The sequence below is a fragment of the Brassica oleracea genome, chromosome C3 (genome assembly GCF_000695525.1).
Source record: "Brassica oleracea var. oleracea cultivar TO1000 chromosome C3, BOL, whole genome shotgun sequence".
NCBI classification, from domain to species: Eukaryota; Viridiplantae; Streptophyta; class Magnoliopsida; order Brassicales; family Brassicaceae; genus Brassica; species Brassica oleracea.
The window spans coordinates 57,513,206-57,532,839 of NC_027750.1; the positions used below are offsets into that span (position 1 = coordinate 57,513,206).

At 30.8% G+C, this 19,634-nt stretch overlaps 3 protein-coding genes across 4 annotated transcripts in view; 1 reads left to right on the forward strand and 2 right to left on the reverse strand.

Annotated features, from left to right (window-relative positions):
- The window catches only part of LOC106333622, a 9,805-nt gene extending 8,162 nt beyond the window's left edge, over nt 1-1,643 (forward strand). For both annotated transcript variants that reach the window (XM_013772045.1, XM_013772046.1), the window contains exons 4-5: nt 656-911; nt 1,273-1,643. In XM_013772045.1, coding sequence (XP_013627499.1) covers nt 656-911; nt 1,273-1,354 — 338 coding nt within the window. In that variant the 3' untranslated portion in view covers nt 1,355-1,643. The remainder of the gene's footprint in view (nt 1-655; nt 912-1,272) is intronic.
- Nucleotides 1,644-3,570: 1,927 nt separating this feature from the next.
- On the reverse strand, nt 3,571-4,623 carry LOC106331044 (gibberellin 2-beta-dioxygenase 8-like). Its single transcript, XM_013769400.1, has 3 exons — nt 4,592-4,623; nt 4,168-4,489; nt 3,571-3,964 (listed from the first exon to the last, which is right to left on the reverse strand). The coding sequence occupies exons 1-3, from the start codon at nt 4,621-4,623 to the stop codon at nt 3,725-3,727; spliced, it is 594 nt and encodes a 197-aa protein (XP_013624854.1). The 3' UTR covers nt 3,571-3,724.
- A 1,600-nt stretch (nt 4,624-6,223) lies between these two features.
- Nucleotides 6,224-14,319, reverse strand: LOC106333093 (gibberellin 2-beta-dioxygenase 8-like). Its single transcript, XM_013771575.1, has 3 exons — nt 13,808-14,319; nt 6,821-7,142; nt 6,224-6,617 (listed from the first exon to the last, which is right to left on the reverse strand). Exons 1-3 carry the CDS (start codon nt 14,260-14,262, stop codon nt 6,378-6,380), a joined length of 1,017 nt encoding a protein of 338 aa, XP_013627029.1. The 5' UTR covers nt 14,263-14,319; the 3' UTR covers nt 6,224-6,377.
- Between the last annotated feature and the right edge of the window lie 5,315 nt (nt 14,320-19,634).

Consider the following 19,634-nt stretch of genomic DNA (forward strand, 5'->3'; position numbering starts at 1 on the left):
GTTTGAATGGAAACAAATGTATCTCGGCCTTTTAATTGATTTTACAATTCGAATTATTATTATTTTATGCGGAAAAATATTCTCATATGTTTTATCTTCACGACATGCTTTTTTTCTTTTTTTGTTCTTTTTAATCCCTGATGCAACAGGACTCGGTTGCATAATCTGAATAAAGCTGAATACATATATTTTTCCTTCTGAGTGTAAAAATGACGAAGTGTTAGGTGTGATCTAGGTATGTAACCAGCCCATGCGTTTTTAGCTGTAGACCGTAACAAGGTTCCTTTTATAAGGATAATATTTTGTTGACATACATCTTACTAAATATTTTTGACGTCTATGTGCTTGCAATCTATGTAACACATCAATACATACACACATACATATATAAGGAAAAACTTTTCTTGGTTTCTCGTTTTGAATGTATTTGTGTTAGCTACATATAGCTTTAAGCAGACCACAAAGAACCCAATATTCCAACCTTTAATTCTCATGAACTGCATGCTCACTCATACCACTATTAAATTAGGCATACAAATTACTAATGAATACGTTATGATTCAATTTATTTCTTCCAGTCAAATAATGAAAAAGAATCATTATTAACTGTTGTATTAATTAAAGCTTGTGGTATGTCATTTGATGAGTTTTGTAGGGTCAAGCGCGCCGGAAAAGCCGAGCACTGTTGGGCCCATTGATCATGCAGGCACGGTTACAACTGCAAACACCGATGTTCCATCGTCGCCGCTTCATCAGATAACCATTACTACATCTGCCGCCACCGCCGGAAATATGATCTCCGATCAAAATAGAGAAAGACGATTTGGTTTTGCAAGAAAGTCGAGTTTTAAACGCTCTCACACTTCTTGGATGCTTGATCCCAAGAAAATCGTCCTCTTCTGTGCAATTTTGTAAGTATTATATCACTCCCTTATAATATATTTACAAATATAAACTTATGGAATACAAAATGTTTTAAAATAAAGTATATAACTCATAATGCAAATTACGAGAACAAAATATCTGTAACAGTATATTTAGTTTCAATTTTTCGGATTGCATATGGTTCAATTCTAGTAGTAATTGATTTTAGCCATTTATTGAGTTTAAACGTTTGAGTTAATTTAACACACACATACACACACACGTATATATATTACTATGTCATGTACGAATATGCTACTGAAAATGGGAGTATCTTTCACAATTTAATAAGTAAAGTTGTTTTGGATGAATATCAAATATTGATGGAATGTTAAATTTTTGTGACAGGTCAAGCATGGGATCAATCTTGTTAATCATATTTACTCTCTCAATCAGCAAGTCTAATCCAGGAGATATGCCTCTAGGCTAATAGTGACCGTCCTCAGTTTGTGGCTATAGAGCATGCGATAATCTCACCGACCTATATTTATAAAAACGAAGACCGTAAGGTTGTGACAATATATATTTTGTTATATTTTATAATAAAAATGAAAAAAAAAAAGATAGCAAGACACAGAAAGTGCATGGGAAGTGGGCACGCCGCACGCACGAGACCATTTAAGAAGATTGGAAAAGAAAGCTTTAAGACAAGAGTTTATGAGCATTGTGACAAAGACAGAGAATCTTCTCTTCTTTTCCTTTTCTCTGTTTTTAAATTTTATTTAGTACTACCTCCGTTCCTGAAAGTAAGATGTTTTAGATTTTTTTCTTGTTCCACAAAGATAGATTTTCTATATTGTTAAGGTACTTTTTTATACTTTTGAGGAACATTAATTGAGAATATTTGAATTGATTAAATTTCATTGGTGGAAAGTTATTGGAAAATGTATAATAAAGTAAAAAGCAATTTAAATTATAAACATTTATTAAATTCTTAATAAGCGTGCATACTCTAGAAAATCTTACTTTCAGGAACAGAGGGAGTATGTGTTTTTCAGTTTGGTGTATTTCTTTTATGTGCATATGTATATCAGTTGGCATGAGCTTTTTTAGTTTCGGTTTGGGTTCACTTATAGAAATATTGAGCCGTGTTAGAATTGATTGGTAATGTATGGACCTCTTTAAGAAATACAACCTACACAAGCGTGGAGCATTTAAAGAGTCTCTGCATGCTATTCTCACGTAAGCTATACCATATTTAGGTGTCTTTAAGTATTTGAAACATAAAGTAACATTTCCCTTTCTTAGACCAGATTGCAAGAATATATTACCTGCGAATCTATATACATTATATAAAACATTTTCAAATTTGGTGATAACAACCAAAGCTAAAGCGTGGTTTAAAAAGTTTGATGTTGAAGTGTTGCCAATCAAGTATAAAACTCCTATACAAGTTAAGGTGTGGATTTTACAGTAAGAAATGGGGAGGGCGATGGATAGTACAGATATTTGCAGTTGTTGATCACAGCTGAGATGGTAAAAATAATCAGACTTTTAAAGAGAAAAAAAAAACTATTTATATACACTTTAGCCACTTAGTTATTTTAGTTGCTGTAATTTTGTCATTGGTCAAGCCACAACCAACCTTTCTTGACTAACCAGACTGCTCAAACTACTTATATTACTAGAATGCACATCTAACATTTAAATAATTTACTGTTTCATCATATTAGATATGATACATTGCATATCATTGAATGGAAACCTGAATAGAGTTAGTATACTACAAACAAATGTATATTTTACGGATTTGCATTGGTGTGACTGGTGTCCATTATGTCATAGTATCTGAATTTAAACCCAACAGTATGCATATATGAATTGTAGACCATAAAAAGTAATACACCTGTTACATATCCAATTGTTATGAGTTGATAAGTTTAGTTATTAATTTGATAGTTAATTAGTTGAAACTTTCATTTATCACATAATTTGTTTTATTTCTCAATAGTTTTGTGGAGAAACAAAATACTGATTCAATTCTCTTCAGCCTGGGCTAGCAAATATATTTCTATGGACATTAGCTTTGACCCATACATAATATATGGTTATTATAAAATGTATAAATGGGCTCTATTGCTTTGTCTCTCATCGTAGAGCCTCAGAACCACTGCCGCAGTTTACTCGATTGCTCTTTCTGTCACTTCTTCAAAACAAAACAATTCAATTTCTTTTTCTTCATCAAATCTTTTGTAATATCAAAACAATATTTAGTCTTACGAAAGTTTTAATACGATTTTTTCTTCTTGGGATATAACTTTTTTTCAACAAGACTCAAACTGGTCAAACCTTAACCAACCACTTGAATAAGAATTTGGACTTCGGATTAACTTTTATATCAGATTAATATTCCCTCTATTTTATTTTAAATGTCGCTTTATTTATACACACAAATTAAAAATATTTAATTTTTTTATATTCCTCAACAAAAAATCACTAATTATATACACTTAATCATAAATCAACCAATAAAAATAAATGGAGAATATAAAGAATCATATAGCATATAAAATTAATAATTTTTGCAATAAAATTTGAAAATGTCATATAATTTGAAATAAAAAAAAAAACAATTCTCTAAAACATCATTTATTTTGAAACAGAGAGAGTAATATCTTTTAAATTACAGTCAACCGAAAGCTCCGTTTTAACATAATTGATTTTACAATTTATTTTGACTAAATGTAGATTACCAGTTTACCTAGAATACAACATTTGTTAAGAAAATTCAACCAAAACTTATAAAAATCAAAACATATAGATATAGACCCTAAGAATACATTAGAGCTGGGTGTATAAATTAGTAGATATCATTAATGAACCTAGGGAGGCCAACTTTATAACCAAGCTTCTTAACATCTTCTTGAACTTGCTGTCTGAATTCTCCGAAACTGAAATTTCTATAAGCAGGACAATCACCTGAACACTCTATAACGGCGTCGTATGATGGACATAGAAAATACGCCGTTGAGAATCTCTCCACCGTTGGATTCGTCATCACACGATGTTCCACACTTTTGTACATGCCATTACTCCATGCCTAGCAAAAACACATATATAGAATCTTAAAAACATTTTAATACACTGCCTTAATGATGGATGCAAATGGATCTACAATGACATCAAAGCTATATACATAAGAAATTCACTTTCAATTAGGCTTCCGTATCTCCTAAACCGAACGGTCCGAACCTAATAAACCTAACTAAACGTGATTAAGAACTCTTCACCATGCTTAAATACCTGAAATAAGTCACCAATATTGATAATGAGAGCACGAGGGTTAGGTTTAACGGCGATCCATCTATTGTCTTTAATGAGTTGGAGTCCTCCGACTTGGTCTTGATACAAGATTGTGAGGAAATCACTGTCCGTGTGTGGCATCAAACCATACACCTCCGATGGTTTCGGACATGGTGGATAACGGTTCATCCTTAGATAACATGTGTTTCGCACACAGGTTTTTTTGAAGAAACTTGATTTCCGTCCTGATTTCTCTGCAAGGACCTCTGCCAATGAATATGCCAGAGCCTCGGATTCTGAAGCAAAATTTTCCATTGTTGAGCTGCGATATAAAATGTACATATTATAACTAAGGTTAATTTATTATAGAGACAAATAAATCATGTTAAATAAATTAGGTGAAATAATTGCGAAAGCCATGAACCTTTCTTGTTCCTTTTGTTTAATCCAAGCCATGAATTGTTCATTTGTTTTAACGTAGAATTGCTAAGATTTTTTTTTTTGTAAACCATGAATTGAAGTTATGATAAGAAAAGAAATGTAAAATATTATTATTATTATTATTATTATTATTTAATGGTAGAATGATATAGTATAAATAATTATTTCACGGTAATTATTTGATTTGGTAGAAAATTGTGGAAATTATTTGATTTGCTGATTTTTTTTGTGAAGATACAAAATTCACCTAACAAAAGAAACACGTAAGATTATTTGTTATTTGTGGTACATATTTAAGCAAAAGACATGCTATTTTTTATATCTTTCTAATCTTATGGGAATACCATGAAGACGCAACACAAGCATTTGGCAGTTTATCAAGCACAATGAAAATTGTTGCTATTGGTGTGGCGTATGTAATATCGCAGGTGCATGTAACAAACATGGAAGAGATTCATGATGCAGTTTATAAGTAAGACATGCATGTTAGTTATAATCTCTGTTCTAAAACGCGGGCGCCTAGCCCATTAATCACCCGGCTAGGCGCTCAATGGTATGCAACCGCCGCGATTAAGACCTAATCAGCTTAACTAATTGGTTAATCAACTAATCGGCCAACAAACCGATTAATCGGTTTTATTTCTGATTTTTAACCGATTAAATCCGATTTTTTTTAACTGAACTTCGACCTTTTGTAGAAGTCCAGTTGCAGGATTTTCCTCTAACCACATGTAGCTATTTATACAGGTCTTCAAGTCATGTATTCCTTGTATTTAATCGATGTGGGACTTTGGCTAAAGTGTTTTTAAATTTTTTTGTCTGGACTTTGGCTAATGTGTTTTTAAATTTTTTTGTCTTAATATTAAAAGATGATAGATGAAAGAATCGAAACCTAGACCTGTCACAGCCTACTCGATGTCGTAAACCACTAGACCAAAAGATAACATGTTGGTTATACACAGTTTCTAATATATATACATATATTTATAATAAATAATTATAAAACCTAATCCCCGATTAATCCCCGCATAATCTATGGGCTCTATTGCTTTGTCTCTCATCGTAGAGCCTCAGAACCACTGCCGCAGTTTACTCGATTGCTCTTTCTGTCACTTCTTCAAAACAAAACAATTCAATTTCTTTTTCTTCATCAAATCTTTTGTAATATCAAAACAATATTTAGTCTTACGAAAGTTTTAATACGATTTTTTCTTCTTGGGATATAACTTTTTTTCAACAAGACTCAAACTGGTCAAACCTTAACCAACCACTTGAATAAGAATTTGGACTTCGGATTAACTTTTATATCAGATTAATATTCCCTCTATTTTATTTTAAATGTCGCTTTATTTATACACACAAATTAAAAATATTTAATTTTTTTATATTCCTCAACAAAAAATCACTAATTATATACACTTAATCATAAATCAACCAATAAAAATAAATGGAGAATATAAAGAATCATATAGCATATAAAATTAATAATTTTTGCAATAAAATTTGAAAATGTCATATAATTTGAAATAAAAAAAAAAACAATTCTCTAAAACATCATTTATTTTGAAACAGAGAGAGTAATATCTTTTAAATTACAGTCAACCGAAAGCTCCGTTTTAACATAATTGATTTTACAATTTATTTTGACTAAATGTAGATTACCAGTTTACCTAGAATACAACATTTGTTAAGAAAATTCAACCAAAACTTATAAAAATCAAAACATATAGATATAGACCCTAAGAATACATTAGAGCTGGGTGTATAAATTAGTAGATATCATTAATGAACCTAGGGAGGCCAACTTTATAACCAAGCTTCTTAACATCTTCTTGAACTTGCTGTCTGAATTCTCCGAAACTGAAATTTCTATAAGCAGGACAATCACCTGAACACTCTATAACGGCGTCGTATGATGGACATAGAAAATACGCCGTTGAGAATCTCTCCACCGTTGGATTCGTCATCACACGATGTTCCACACTTTTGTACATGCCATTACTCCATGCCTAGCAAAAACACATATATAGAATCTTAAAAACATTTTAATACACTGCCTTAATGATGGATGCAAATGGATCTACAATGACATCAAAGCTATATACATAAGAAATTCACTTTCAATTAGGCTTCCGTATCTCCTAAACCGAACGGTCCGAACCTAATAAACCTAACTAAACGTGATTAAGAACTCTTCACCATGCTTAAATACCTGAAATAAGTCACCAATATTGATAATGAGAGCACGAGGGTTAGGTTTAACGGCGATCCATCTATTGTCTTTGATGAGTTGGAGTCCTCCGACTTGGTCTTGATACAAGATTGTGAGGAAATCACTGTCCGTGTGTGGCATCAAACCATACACCTCCGATGGTTTCGGACATGGTGGATAACGGTTCATCCTTAGATAACATGTGTTTCGCACACAGGTTTTTTTGAAGAAACTTGATTTCCGTCCTGATTTCTCTGCAAGGACCTCTGCCAATGAATATGCCAGAGCCTCGGATTCTGAAGCAAAATTTTCCATTGTTGAGCTGCGATATAAAATGTACATATTATAACTAAGGTTAATTTATTATAGAGACAAATAAATCATGTTAAATAAATTAGGTGAAATAATTGCGAAAGCCATGAACCTTTCTTGTTCCTTTTGTTTAATCCAAGCCATGAATTGTTCATTTGTTTTAACGTAGAATTGCTAAGATTTTTTTTTTTGTAAACCATGAATTGAAGTTATGATAAGAAAAGAAATGTAAAATATTATTATTATTATTATTATTATTTAATGGTAGAATGATATAGTATAAATAATTATTTCACGGTAATTATTTGATTTGGTAGAAAATTGTGGAAATTATTTGATTTGCTGATTTTTTTTGTGAAGATACAAAATTCACCTAACAAAAGAAACACGTAAGATTATTTGTTATTTGTGGTACATATTTAAGCAAAAGACATGCTATTTTTTATATCTTTCTAATCTTATGGGAATACCATGAAGACGCAACACAAGCATTTGGCGGTTTATCAAGCACAATGAAAATTGTTGCTATTGGTGTGGCGTATGTAATATCGCAGGTGCATGTAACAAACATGGAAGAGATTCATGATGCAGTTTATAAGTAAGACATGCATGTTAGTTATAATCTCTGTTCTAAAACGCGGGCGCCTAGCCCATTAATCACCCGGCTAGGCGCTCAATGGTATGCAACCGCCGCGATTAAGACCTAATCAGCTTAACTAATTGGTTAATCAACTAATCGGCCAACAAACCGATTAATCGGTTTTATTTCTGATTTTTAACCGATTAAATCCGATTTTTTTTAACTAATTAGGCAGAACTTGGACCTTTTGTAGAAGTCCAGTTGCAGGATTTTCCTCTAACCACATGTAGCTATTTATACAGGTCTTCAAGTCATGTATTCCTTGTATTTAGTCGATGTGGGACTTTGGCTAAAGTGTTTTTAAATTTTTTTGTTTGGACTTTGGCTAAAGTGTTTTTAAATTTTTTTGTCTTAATATTAAAAGATGATGGATGAAAGAATCGAAACCTAGACCTGTCACAGCCTACTCGATGTCGTAAACCACTAGACCAAAAGATAACTTGTTGGTTATACACAGTTTCTAATATATATACATATATTTATAATAAATAATTATAAAAACTAATCCCCGATTAATCCCCGCATAATCCTCGACCGAAAGATAACTTGTTGGTTATACACAGTTTCTAATATATATACATATATTTATAATAAATAATTATAAAAACTAATCCCCGATTAATCCCTGCATAATCCTCTATTTATTGATTAGGTGCTACTCCCACACCGAGAGGTCGACTAATGCCTAGCGAGTTCTTTGGGTTATAATAGAAGGGTCCTATAACAGGGGAGAGACTGAAACAAGACGAGAAGAAAAGGGAAAAAAGAAAAGAAAAAGGTTTAATAGGTTGGGAAGAGAGGTACGTGTACGTGTCTAACCCATAGGTTTTCTATGAGATCCTTTGCAAATTTCGGATCTACTATAGCATTTCTCTTTTCGGATACATTACATATGCATGTATAGAGTGACCATCTTTGGCCACTAGAATGATGAACTCTATTCACTTTGGATTTGTTGGCCACTAGCTATATAGTATATACAGTAAAATTTCTGATAAATTAATTATGTTAGAATTACAATATTTTATTATTTTATAAAGTTATTAACTTTTAGATTTAATAGGAGTATAACTAAAATTTGTTTAGTGTAAAATAAAATAATTATTTTACGGTTTATAAAATTTAAATTTGGCTTTCATATTATTCTTATATGATAATTTGGTGTATAACATATATGTAATGTGTTTTATAGCTGATTTGACAAAATAGTATTAAAGTAATTTTAATTTGTGAGAAAAAATTGAGATAAATTTCATTCTGAATAAAAAAAATAATAAAATTTTTTATATTTTTTATAAAATTTGTAAGTATCATTTATTATTTTAATGTGACCATATATTTGGATAGGATTTTCGAAAATTTATTATTTTATTACCTTATCAAAGAATTGTGTCATATTTTTTGAACTGATCCAATTCAAGACTAAAGTTCATTAATTTTATTATATTAATTTATTTATAAAATATTAATTTATAGAGTTTGTACTGTACATATATATTCTTTTGTTTTGCTGGAAAAGATGAATGATCGTTTCTGTTCCGACGTCATTGCTAAGATCGTGGATCATCTAATTTTTTTTTAAAAAAAAAGATATATGGGTATAGAGGTTTCAAGTGTGTATAATAGAAGCACTAGAAAAAAGCAACCATAAAACTTCATAAACAAAGTATCGGACTCTAATGTCTAATCGAACTTTATCAAAAATGATCATTTGTTTGGCTTCGGCAATTAGTTTGTTTTTGTTGAAACGGCATACGAACTCTGGAATTCTAATTTAGACTAATCCTGGATGAATGTACCTTAAAATCCTGTGTTCTATATATGCAGTTTATTGGATTACGACATCTATTAAAATGTCATGGAATAGTGTTCGAGTTCCCCTAAAGTATTCGTTTTTCGAAGAGAAAATAACTTCTTTTTTTTGTAACTTGGCTTTTTTTTATTGGATTGAGATATATTATACATAACTTTAGAATTTATTGTCAAATTGCAACTAATAGTGACTTATCATGAAATGCCAACTAATAGGGCTGGGCATAAAATCTGAAACCCGAAATCCGAACCGAATCCGAACCGAAAAACCCGATCCTTACCGATCCGAAATATAAAAAATACTTCAATGGATCTTATAGGGTATTACAAAACATATCAGAACCCGAAGTTTTATTAACCGAACCCAAACGGGTAACTCGAAAACCAGAAAAACCCGAAAACCCTAAAAAATATCCGAAGAAACCGATCTGAATGTCCAAATTAATATATAATATAAATATTTGAAACATAAATATGTACTTCAAATATTCAATTTCATATTTATTTGGATATGATATCTAACAATAAGTATTTAAAATTTAAATAAATACCTTAAATACTCCATTATATACAAAGAAGTATATATTTCTTATGTTTTACTTTTAAATTTTAGATTTTACTTTGGGTATATCTGAACCGATCCGATATAACCCGAATCCGAATGATATATGGTTACTTCGGATATATCACCGATCTGAAACCGAAGTGTTATATCCGAATCCGATCTGTACTTGTAAATTTACTAGAATGAGACCTATGAGGTGTTACAAAATGGAACCGAAATCCGAAAAACCGATCCGAACCCGAACGGGTACCCGAACGCTCAAGTCTATGAAAGGTGGTGGCAAGGGGATGTGGTCACACACACATAAGCTGAAACTGCATAAGATGTGTATGACAACCACATGCGTGAGAATACTAGTACATGTACAGATTCCAGCGCACATATTCATACGCGCTCATAACAAGATAATATATGCGTGTATATATATAGCCTGGCATGTTTTTTTTTTTGAACACCAAATGCTTATATTAATATTAAACACCCCAAGGGCTAAGTCGGTTACAACCGGAGAGATTTTCGACGGTAAAGTGATAAACGAAAATAACTAAAACATGACGAATGATAGATGTGGCTAAGGAGAGAAGAGACCCGTAGAGAAGCTTCACTTGTATTCCTAGAGCCCGCGTTCGAAGAAACGCAAAGAAGTCAAAATCGACGTTGAATAGCCCAACCGATGGGTTTTGAGAACAGTTAAAAATCGTCTCTGAAAATGTCTGGATCTCCCGACATTGCAGTGAGGTGCAGAGAAGCTGCTGGAATAGGACTACACACAAAGTCATCGACGGTACAGCCTCTGAAGGATAAAGGTCGACAAATGCTAATTTTAGATAACGTTGCAGTGAGATACGGAAGGACTGCCGGAATAGGACTACACGCAGAGTCGTCGACGGTACAACCTTTGAAGTTGAATGGATCTGCGAAGAACCGTGAAAGCCGTGGCAGCTAAAAATATAATCAAGAACCGTGAAAGCCTGGCATGTTCAAGTACTTCTTCTTCCCTTCCATTAGTCTTCGTTTCTTAAGAGACATTTATCTCGTGACCATATAGTACTGTAATCTATATTGTCAAAGTGTACTATGTATTATAATGAACGTACCTAAGCTTTTATAGAGTTTTTTTTTCAACAAGATTACAGAGGTTCTGAGCACATTTTAAAAAGTATTTCTTCATAATCAAACATCACATAAGAAGAAAATTAAGAAGGTTAATTAATCCACATTGACGGGAAAAGGAAATTATCTTACTTGAACAAAATATATGTTAGATAACCAAGGTATATATACTAAATGTAAAGTATTTTAGGTTCATACAAATGTTTTACTATTGATGAAAACAGATTATGTATTGTAGATTCATTACATGTGTATATATCATCGGTAATTTTTATTCAGATCTATGTAGCTAGGTATGCATGTTAAAAGTTTGAAAACTTTCAGATGTAACGCATGTCGAATGTGTAATATTTGTATTTTATTATAAAGGCTATTCCACTATTCTGTGTCACATGTAACAATGTTCACTATCTCTCCTTTTACTCAACTTCTCTCTAAAAGAAAAGCAGATCTAGTTTTGTCGAGTTTCATTAGTCTAGTTGTTCTCGGCAGAAGGGGTGAGGTTACGGCTTGTTTGATGGCGGTGAAGTTTCCAGATTGGTGGAGCGTGCTGGCGCGTGGTGAGCGTTGTCTGAGACTGATGGGTAAAGATGAGTTTTTTCTAGTTGAGGAAGCTGTGTGCTCGGTGGTTTTCGCCGGTATCAAGAGTTTGGTTCTCTTTTGAAACCCTAGATACTCTTGTCTTTCCCCTAACTGTGTGCTTAGACGAGCTCTTGTACCTCCTCTTCCTCCTGCCTGTGTCTACTTTGCTGAGACTGTACCCGATTAATCTTTCTGGAGGTTGGAATTTGGCTTATTTTGTCTTTGATTTAGCAACGGTGTAGCTTCATGGTAAGGGGATGTGGGGTGAGGTGAGCAGTTGAAGGTTATAGTTGAGAAGAAGCTAGCGGTCTCTGTTTGTCCTCGGTGGCTTCTTGCGTGTTGGAGCAATATAAAGAGGGTGAGGCTATTTGGTGTCCAGGTAAAGGTGTGGTTGAAGAAGGGGTTTGTCCCGGTGTTTGCTTCTTAATGGGTTTGTTTGTCTTGGTTTTGTCCAAGTGGTTCGTGGTCATCGTGAACGTGTGGTTCAGATGAGGATTCCTGCTCTCGATGAAGAAACCCCTTGCTTTGTGTGCTTGCTTGCTTAGTGCATAACAAGAATCCGGCTAATCATATAGAAATAAGTCTTTGTTTAGTCTCTTGCACGGTTGTTTATGGGTTTAGTTTAAGGTTGGTAGTATGATGTTCCGTTTTGAAGTATGTGATGTATGTGTCCCGTTTCTTTGGGCTTTGGCTTCCCTGTTTGGGATTAGTTTTCGGCGATGTTCATGTGTTCCGCCGGCGTTAGGATTCTAACCTTGTAATTTTCTATTGTTATGAATGAAAAACTCAGATGGAAAAAAAAAAAAATTCCACTATTCTGTTTTCTAATGAGTTGATTGATGGGGTTTTTTCAGCCACGAATTGGTTAATGGTTCTTCGTTATTAATCCCAAGAATAGGTTAGCGTCTACAGAATCATTATGTGCCGCAGCTGGTGCAGAATAATTCTAAGAAGTTTATTTTCCGAAACTAACAATGCTAGCTCATTTACATTTACAGAATATTTCATATTTGAAGTGCTTGACGAAATTCTTTAGCATATGAGGAGCCAAAGAATAAAACCAACATTAGAGCTAGCTAGGGTTTAAATTAATTACGTAACTATGCTCTGAGCATGTTCTGAAGTCATAATATTTTCTATCATTTTTTTTGTTTGGAAGTATTAATATTTATTTATTCATTATATTTTCACATGCCAACTTGCTATCTATAAATTAAACATTCAAAAATAGTACTTCCTCTGTTATAAGTATCGTTTTAGGTTTCGGCACACGAATTAAGGAAACAATTAATTTTATATATTTCCTATAAAAATACTATTACCTATACATCTAACCATATTTTAACCAATAGAAAAATAAATTTTGCATAAAATTAATAAATTTTACATTGAAAATCGAAAACGACACTTATTTTGTAACGAAATTTTTTTTCTAAAACGACACTTAATATGAAATGGAAGGAGTATTAAAAATGGGAAACAGAGACACGCATGAGAGATGGAGAATAAATCTTTGACCCAACCTCAAAAACTTTTTAGGATTTTCTTTTATGTATGTGGACTAAATAGTAATTTAATAGAAATGACAACACTCTATTATATGCTTCAAAACCGCCAAATATTGAATAAAACTGCGTTCGTCTCCCATGCTCGAATATTTAACTACTTAATGAATTTGCTAAGAAGACTATCTGACTAATAGTCAAACACTTACATAAAACAAGCATTGCATTATATGTACACAATATTATCCTAGAAACACTAGCTGGTTTATAGGTGATGATATGTTATTAGAAGGTAACTAATTTTTAAGTTAGTAAAAATTAAGATTAAGTGGAATGTTATCAACATTTCCTTATTGTAAAATGTCCTCCAAATATATTTTAAAACAACCTGAATATTAAAATTTTAGAAGTATGTAATTAACAATTAAAAGTTAATTAATAACACAATATTTGTGTACCTGAGCGTAGTAAAGTCCTTGTTGTCAGAAATATCTGTCATGGGAACATGAAATGCTTCTGACCAAGAAAGCTGCCGTAGACAAGTGGCTGACGGCGTTCCCCACCGGTAACTCCCGGTGGAGAACTTCTCCGACTTGCTTTTCTTGTCAAATGGTTCTCTAAAAACCCTAATTTGCTCTTGTCTCATCTTCTCCAACGCATCCATTGATATCCCATGGTTGATCACTTGGAAAAACCCCCACTCCCTAGAAGCGCTAGCAATGTCTTGCTTACACTTCTCCCTCTCCTTCTCGGCTCCATTGATCAGACGGCTGACGTCAATCAATGGAAGCTCCACCTCTTCAACGACAGCAGTGACATGGAAGCTAAAAGGTGTTTGCGGGACACTGTTTTCTGTGTTTTTGATCTGTTTATACAAAAGGGTTTTGTATGTTTCGTTGAATGGTGGATCCATGAGAATCAACTAAGAGAGATCTACGAAGAAGAGTGAGAGGTAGAGAGAATTATGGGAAGTGAAAATTATCAAAATACGTGTTGTGGTGAGAGACACAATTCTTATATTTATATATAACAAAACTGAGGGGTGAACCTTTAAATTCAGCTCACTCTTAAAGATCAATTAAAATGTCACATAGATTATTAATTAAAAAATATTAAGTTAAATAAAAAAATAGCTAAAAAAATAAAAATGCTAATTTTAAGAACGCTAATGCCGCTAACGAAACCCTAAACCCTAAATCTTAAATTCTAAACCCTATACCCTAAATTCTAAACTCAAATCCAAACCCCTAAACCCAAACCCTATATCCTAAACCCTAATCCTATACCCTATACCCAAATTATATACCTTAAACCCAAAATATAGACTATAAACTTAAACCTTATACCCTAAACCTAAGTCTTAGACCCTAAACCCAAACCTTAACCCAAACCCTATAGCATCTAAGTTTGGAGTTTGGGTTTAGGGTTTACTGTTTGGGTTTTGGGTCTAGGATTTGGGTTTAAGGTTACGGTTTTGGGTTTAGGATTTACGGTTTGGGTTTAGGATTTACCGTTTGGATTTATGGTCTAGTTTTTGGGTTTAGGGTATATAATTTGGGTTTAGGATCTAGGGTTTAGGATATAGGGTTTGGGTTTATGAGTTTGAATTTGGATTTGGGTTTACAATTTAGAGAATAGGGTTTAGAATTTAAGATTTAGGGTTTAGGGTTTAGCTGAAAGTGTTAGCGTCGTTAAAATTAGCGTTTTTATTTTTTGTAGCTATTTTTTATTTAATTTAATGTGTTTAATTAATAATCTATGTGTCACTTTGATTGATCTTAAAAGATGCGGTGAATTTAAAGTTTCACCATAGGGGGTAAACATAATTTCTGTCCATTTATATACACGCTCACCTATCTGCATATATGTATGTACGAGCGCAATTTTCATATTTTGATTTTTAGTATATAGACCATGTTGATAAAAATTGAATTAAAAAAGGAAAAATTGTTTGCCGCCCATTGATGACCTTGTTAATTACTTACTTTACATGAGTTGGTATCCGTTAACGAATAGACATTTGGACGTGTGTATAGTAAGCACATCCCCTCAAACATTACAACTTCTTTTTGTATCCATATGTCATCACTAGGATGATTCTTAGAATTATTATAGAAATATGTTGGTTCATCTAATTATATAATAAGCTTTTTATTAAACTAACCATAAATTCATTATTAATGTCATTTATTATTTCCTTAAATAAAGATTACGGAATTGTCTAATGTGGCTAAAATATATATGACAATTAATGATTTTGAATAATAAAGATCTGATAAAAAAATAATGTATCTTCTATCAAATTTGTTTAATTTTAAACTATTAAAAAAAATTTAAAAAAAATCACATAACCATATTATAAGAAATTTAGATTTTTCTGTATATGTTATATTTTGAATTTTAAAAAGTGACAATAAATTACTAAAAATTGTTAAAAGTCTCACATTCAAATTTTGCGATCCATGGTTTAAAATTTTTGTTATGACAAAATACAAATGATTACAAAATCTAACTTAATTAATCATTAAGATTTAAAATATAAATGTATATATATCATTCTAAATTAAACTATAAACCATATTGAATAAATAAATATTTTAATTTAAAAATTTACTTTGAATAAATTTTTTTGATAAAAGTTTTGAACTTGCATTGATACATTTTTTTAATTATCAATTACTAAAATTATTAATCCCACAATGAAAATTTTGTTATCAGTAATTTAAAGTTTTTGCTATTAAAGATACACATGATCAAAAAAACATATGAGTAGAAAGCATCATTTAATAGACATTAATATTAAAAATATACTATGTATGTTAATATCATTTAACTTTAATTACATATCCTATCATATTTTAAAAAAATTGTTTGGATTAATAAATTTGATTTATACGTTCGCACCAATTTAATTATATATGTAATAGTTACTGAGTTTTAATTATTCAATATATATTTATTATTTCATAATATGTAAGAACATATAATACATAAAATCATTTATATATATAATGTTTATTACGCGTAAGGCGCGGATCTTAATCTAGTTATTATTTTTTTTTTGAAGAAAATAGTAAGCACATTATATAGACCATGTTGATAAAAATTGAATTAAAAAAGGAAAAATTGTTTGCCGCCCATTGATGACCTTGTTAATTACTTACTTTACATGAGTTGGTATCCGTTAACGAATAGACATTTGGACGTGTGTATAGTAAGCACATTATTATTATTATTTTGAAGAAAATAGTAAGCACATTATGTTGCTACGTCTAACGAGTATGATGATTTTTGGTAGCAAATAATTAATAATAGTTAGAAAGTGGATAGTTACTTAACAATTTTTTTTTTAAATACTCTTGAGATTACAATTTTCTGTCAAATATTGGCATGTATGAGATGTTTAAGTTGACACTTGACAGTAATTAAAGGAAAAATCTCAGAAAAATACGATATGGGTATAGTGTCTACATTTGTATACATTGGTGGACAAGATACGATAATGGGGATTAATAAATTTGGTATTATTAGAATAAAGTAAGTTGGGGCTGTTAGAGAACATGATGTTGTTTCATATTCAAAGGTTTGAATATTTGCTTGTCTGGACACCGTCCTTTGTTTCTCATGTTTTCACTCCTTTCTATGTCGTACTGTTTTTTTCTTTCTATTTTAATTTTTTTTTATATATAGCATAATCAATTACTAATCAAAAGATTAATCTATACGTCATTGGATAGACCAATTAATTTTAAAACATTATTATGCGCTGTTTAGTACAGTATGCACAAATAAAGAGAAATTTATGGAAGCAGGAGAAGCTTGGAGTCCAAGAAAAAGAATTAACACAACGACTTTTAGTTTGCTTTCTCATGTATATTAACGGTAACATAGTTATATATATGTACTTTTTTTTCCCTTACCTAATTTATTTATTGTACTACCTTTGGAAAAAAAAAAAAAGAAGAAGAAATAAATGAGAGAAAATGTTGATTCCGGAGGAAAACTTTTACTCTATAAAAATAAGAAGGAAATTTTTTTTCTGAAAACCACAGAAAGACAAGAAATAATGTTTCCTTCCCTCCAGTGTAAATGTTTTTATTTATGTGTATGAATATGAGCGTATTCTAGCCAAAAAAAACACACATTGTTGCTCTTTTATTTTAGGGGAAGTTTCATATTTACCATTTTCTTGGTATCACTATTCATGTTTACTATCATTAAAGAGATATTTTCAAAATACTTTCTTTATTAAGTGGCAAAAGATTTTTATATCATTGTTATATATATATATATAATAAATAGTTATTTAAATAAAAAAATTATGTATTCGAATTATATTTTTTTTTCAAATTCGAGTTTTTTTATAAAAAAAGAAATTTCATTTTTTTCAAAAATTCTTTTTGAAAATCAAAAATTATTTTTGAAACTAGTTTTAAATTTTTTTATATATTTTTTTTGATCAATTTTTTGTTTTAAGTATTTATTTATATATTTATCAGAATCTTAAATTTTCCATTCCAAAAACCCTACCCCACCCCTTAACTCTAAAGTTCTAAACCCTAAGAGTATCTCCAATGTAAAACTTCATTTTCTCCTCCAAAATAGAGTAAAAATAATAAGGAATAAAAATGCTCTAACCCTACTTCATTTCCTACTCCATAATGGAGGGATGAATAAAACAAAAAATATATTACTCCATTTATGGAGTAAATTCCATTATGAAGTGAGATATGAGGTTGGATTGAAGCATTCCTTACTCCATATTCACTTTTACTCCATTTTAGAAAAAAATGGAGTGGAGATAAAGATGCCCTAAGTCTAAATTAGTTAACCCTAAGGTTATAAATGTCTTTTATCATTTATTAAAAGTAATGATAAAAATGGTTAGTGTAAACATGAAAAGTGGTACTATGAATGTGATATTTTTGGTAATTTTCCTTTATTTTACTCTAATATGATATACCAGTCAGAAATTGAATATATTTCAATTGTAATTTTTTTATTATTTTGAATAAAAATTAAAAAGTAAAATATATTCTTATAAACGAAAAACATATAGGTAACTGTTCCTACCAAAAAAATATTATAGAAAACATCTCTCATTAATCTTTAATTATTAAGATATTCTTAACCAAACCAATATATAACTTGTTTAAATGTTTAACAAATTAATAATTTTATAATAATTAATTTACATTTTTTATTTAACATCATCATCCAATATTTATTCCATTGCACTGATTTGTTTTCTGTTCTTATTTTGATTTGTGTTTTGCTTTTTAGTTTAGTTTTGCTTATTTCGACCATGCCGAAAATATGATCGTATGTTTAGTTTTTAGGAAATTTAGATTTAATAACTAAAAACACACAAATTCATTAAGTACCCAAAATCATTTCCTCTCTTACTTTTTCTTCATATCTCTCTATCGTTTTTCTACAAATTTAATTTCTATTTTTTGGTTATCTGACAAATAAGTCCTAATTTTTATTCGTTTTACTTTTCTTATTTTTCTGTTTATTTACAAAAATAAGATATTTTCATTAATTGCATCTTTTTCTTGTTCTGCAATTCGTAGCATGCTAAAAAGGCTTTAGACAATTCGTTGCTTGCATCCATTCAGATCCAAAAGGAGGCGTGGCTATGGGATTAATTACCTACCCTTTTTTCCTTCGTATTTTTCTTGGCCGCTTTGTTTATAATTTAAAAAGCAATAAATCAAAGAAAAGGAGCACTACAAGAAAACATATTTATTACAAGGGTCATATTCTTTGTTAATTCATTGTAATAAAAGGGTTACAACGAATTAACAAGGAATAGCGTTTCGTTGTAAAACGTCCGTCGTAATGCAAGATTCGTCGTAACTTCCATGTAACATTTACGACAAAATAAAGTCATTGTAAAAGCGAAAGAGAGTATTTCGTCGTAGTTTCGTAGTTACGCTTCATCGTAAAAGACTCGTGTAGTTTCCTTGTAAAGTCGTCTTTAAGTACTTGTATAATTTACGACGAATTTACAAATCTTTTAATGTAAAGTCCTTGTAATATTTACGAGAAATTTACAAGTATTTTCTAGTAAATTTCTCGTAAAGATTACGAGGATTTTACAAGTACTTCTTTGTAAACTCCTTGTAAACATTATAAGAAATTTACATCTCACTGTCATATTATTATATTGTTATGAAATATTCAAAATCAAAATATATAAATTATAAAATAAAATATTGAAAATTAAATTTCTTTTTTAAAAATATATAAATGTCATAAAATAATATTCAAATTAATAAT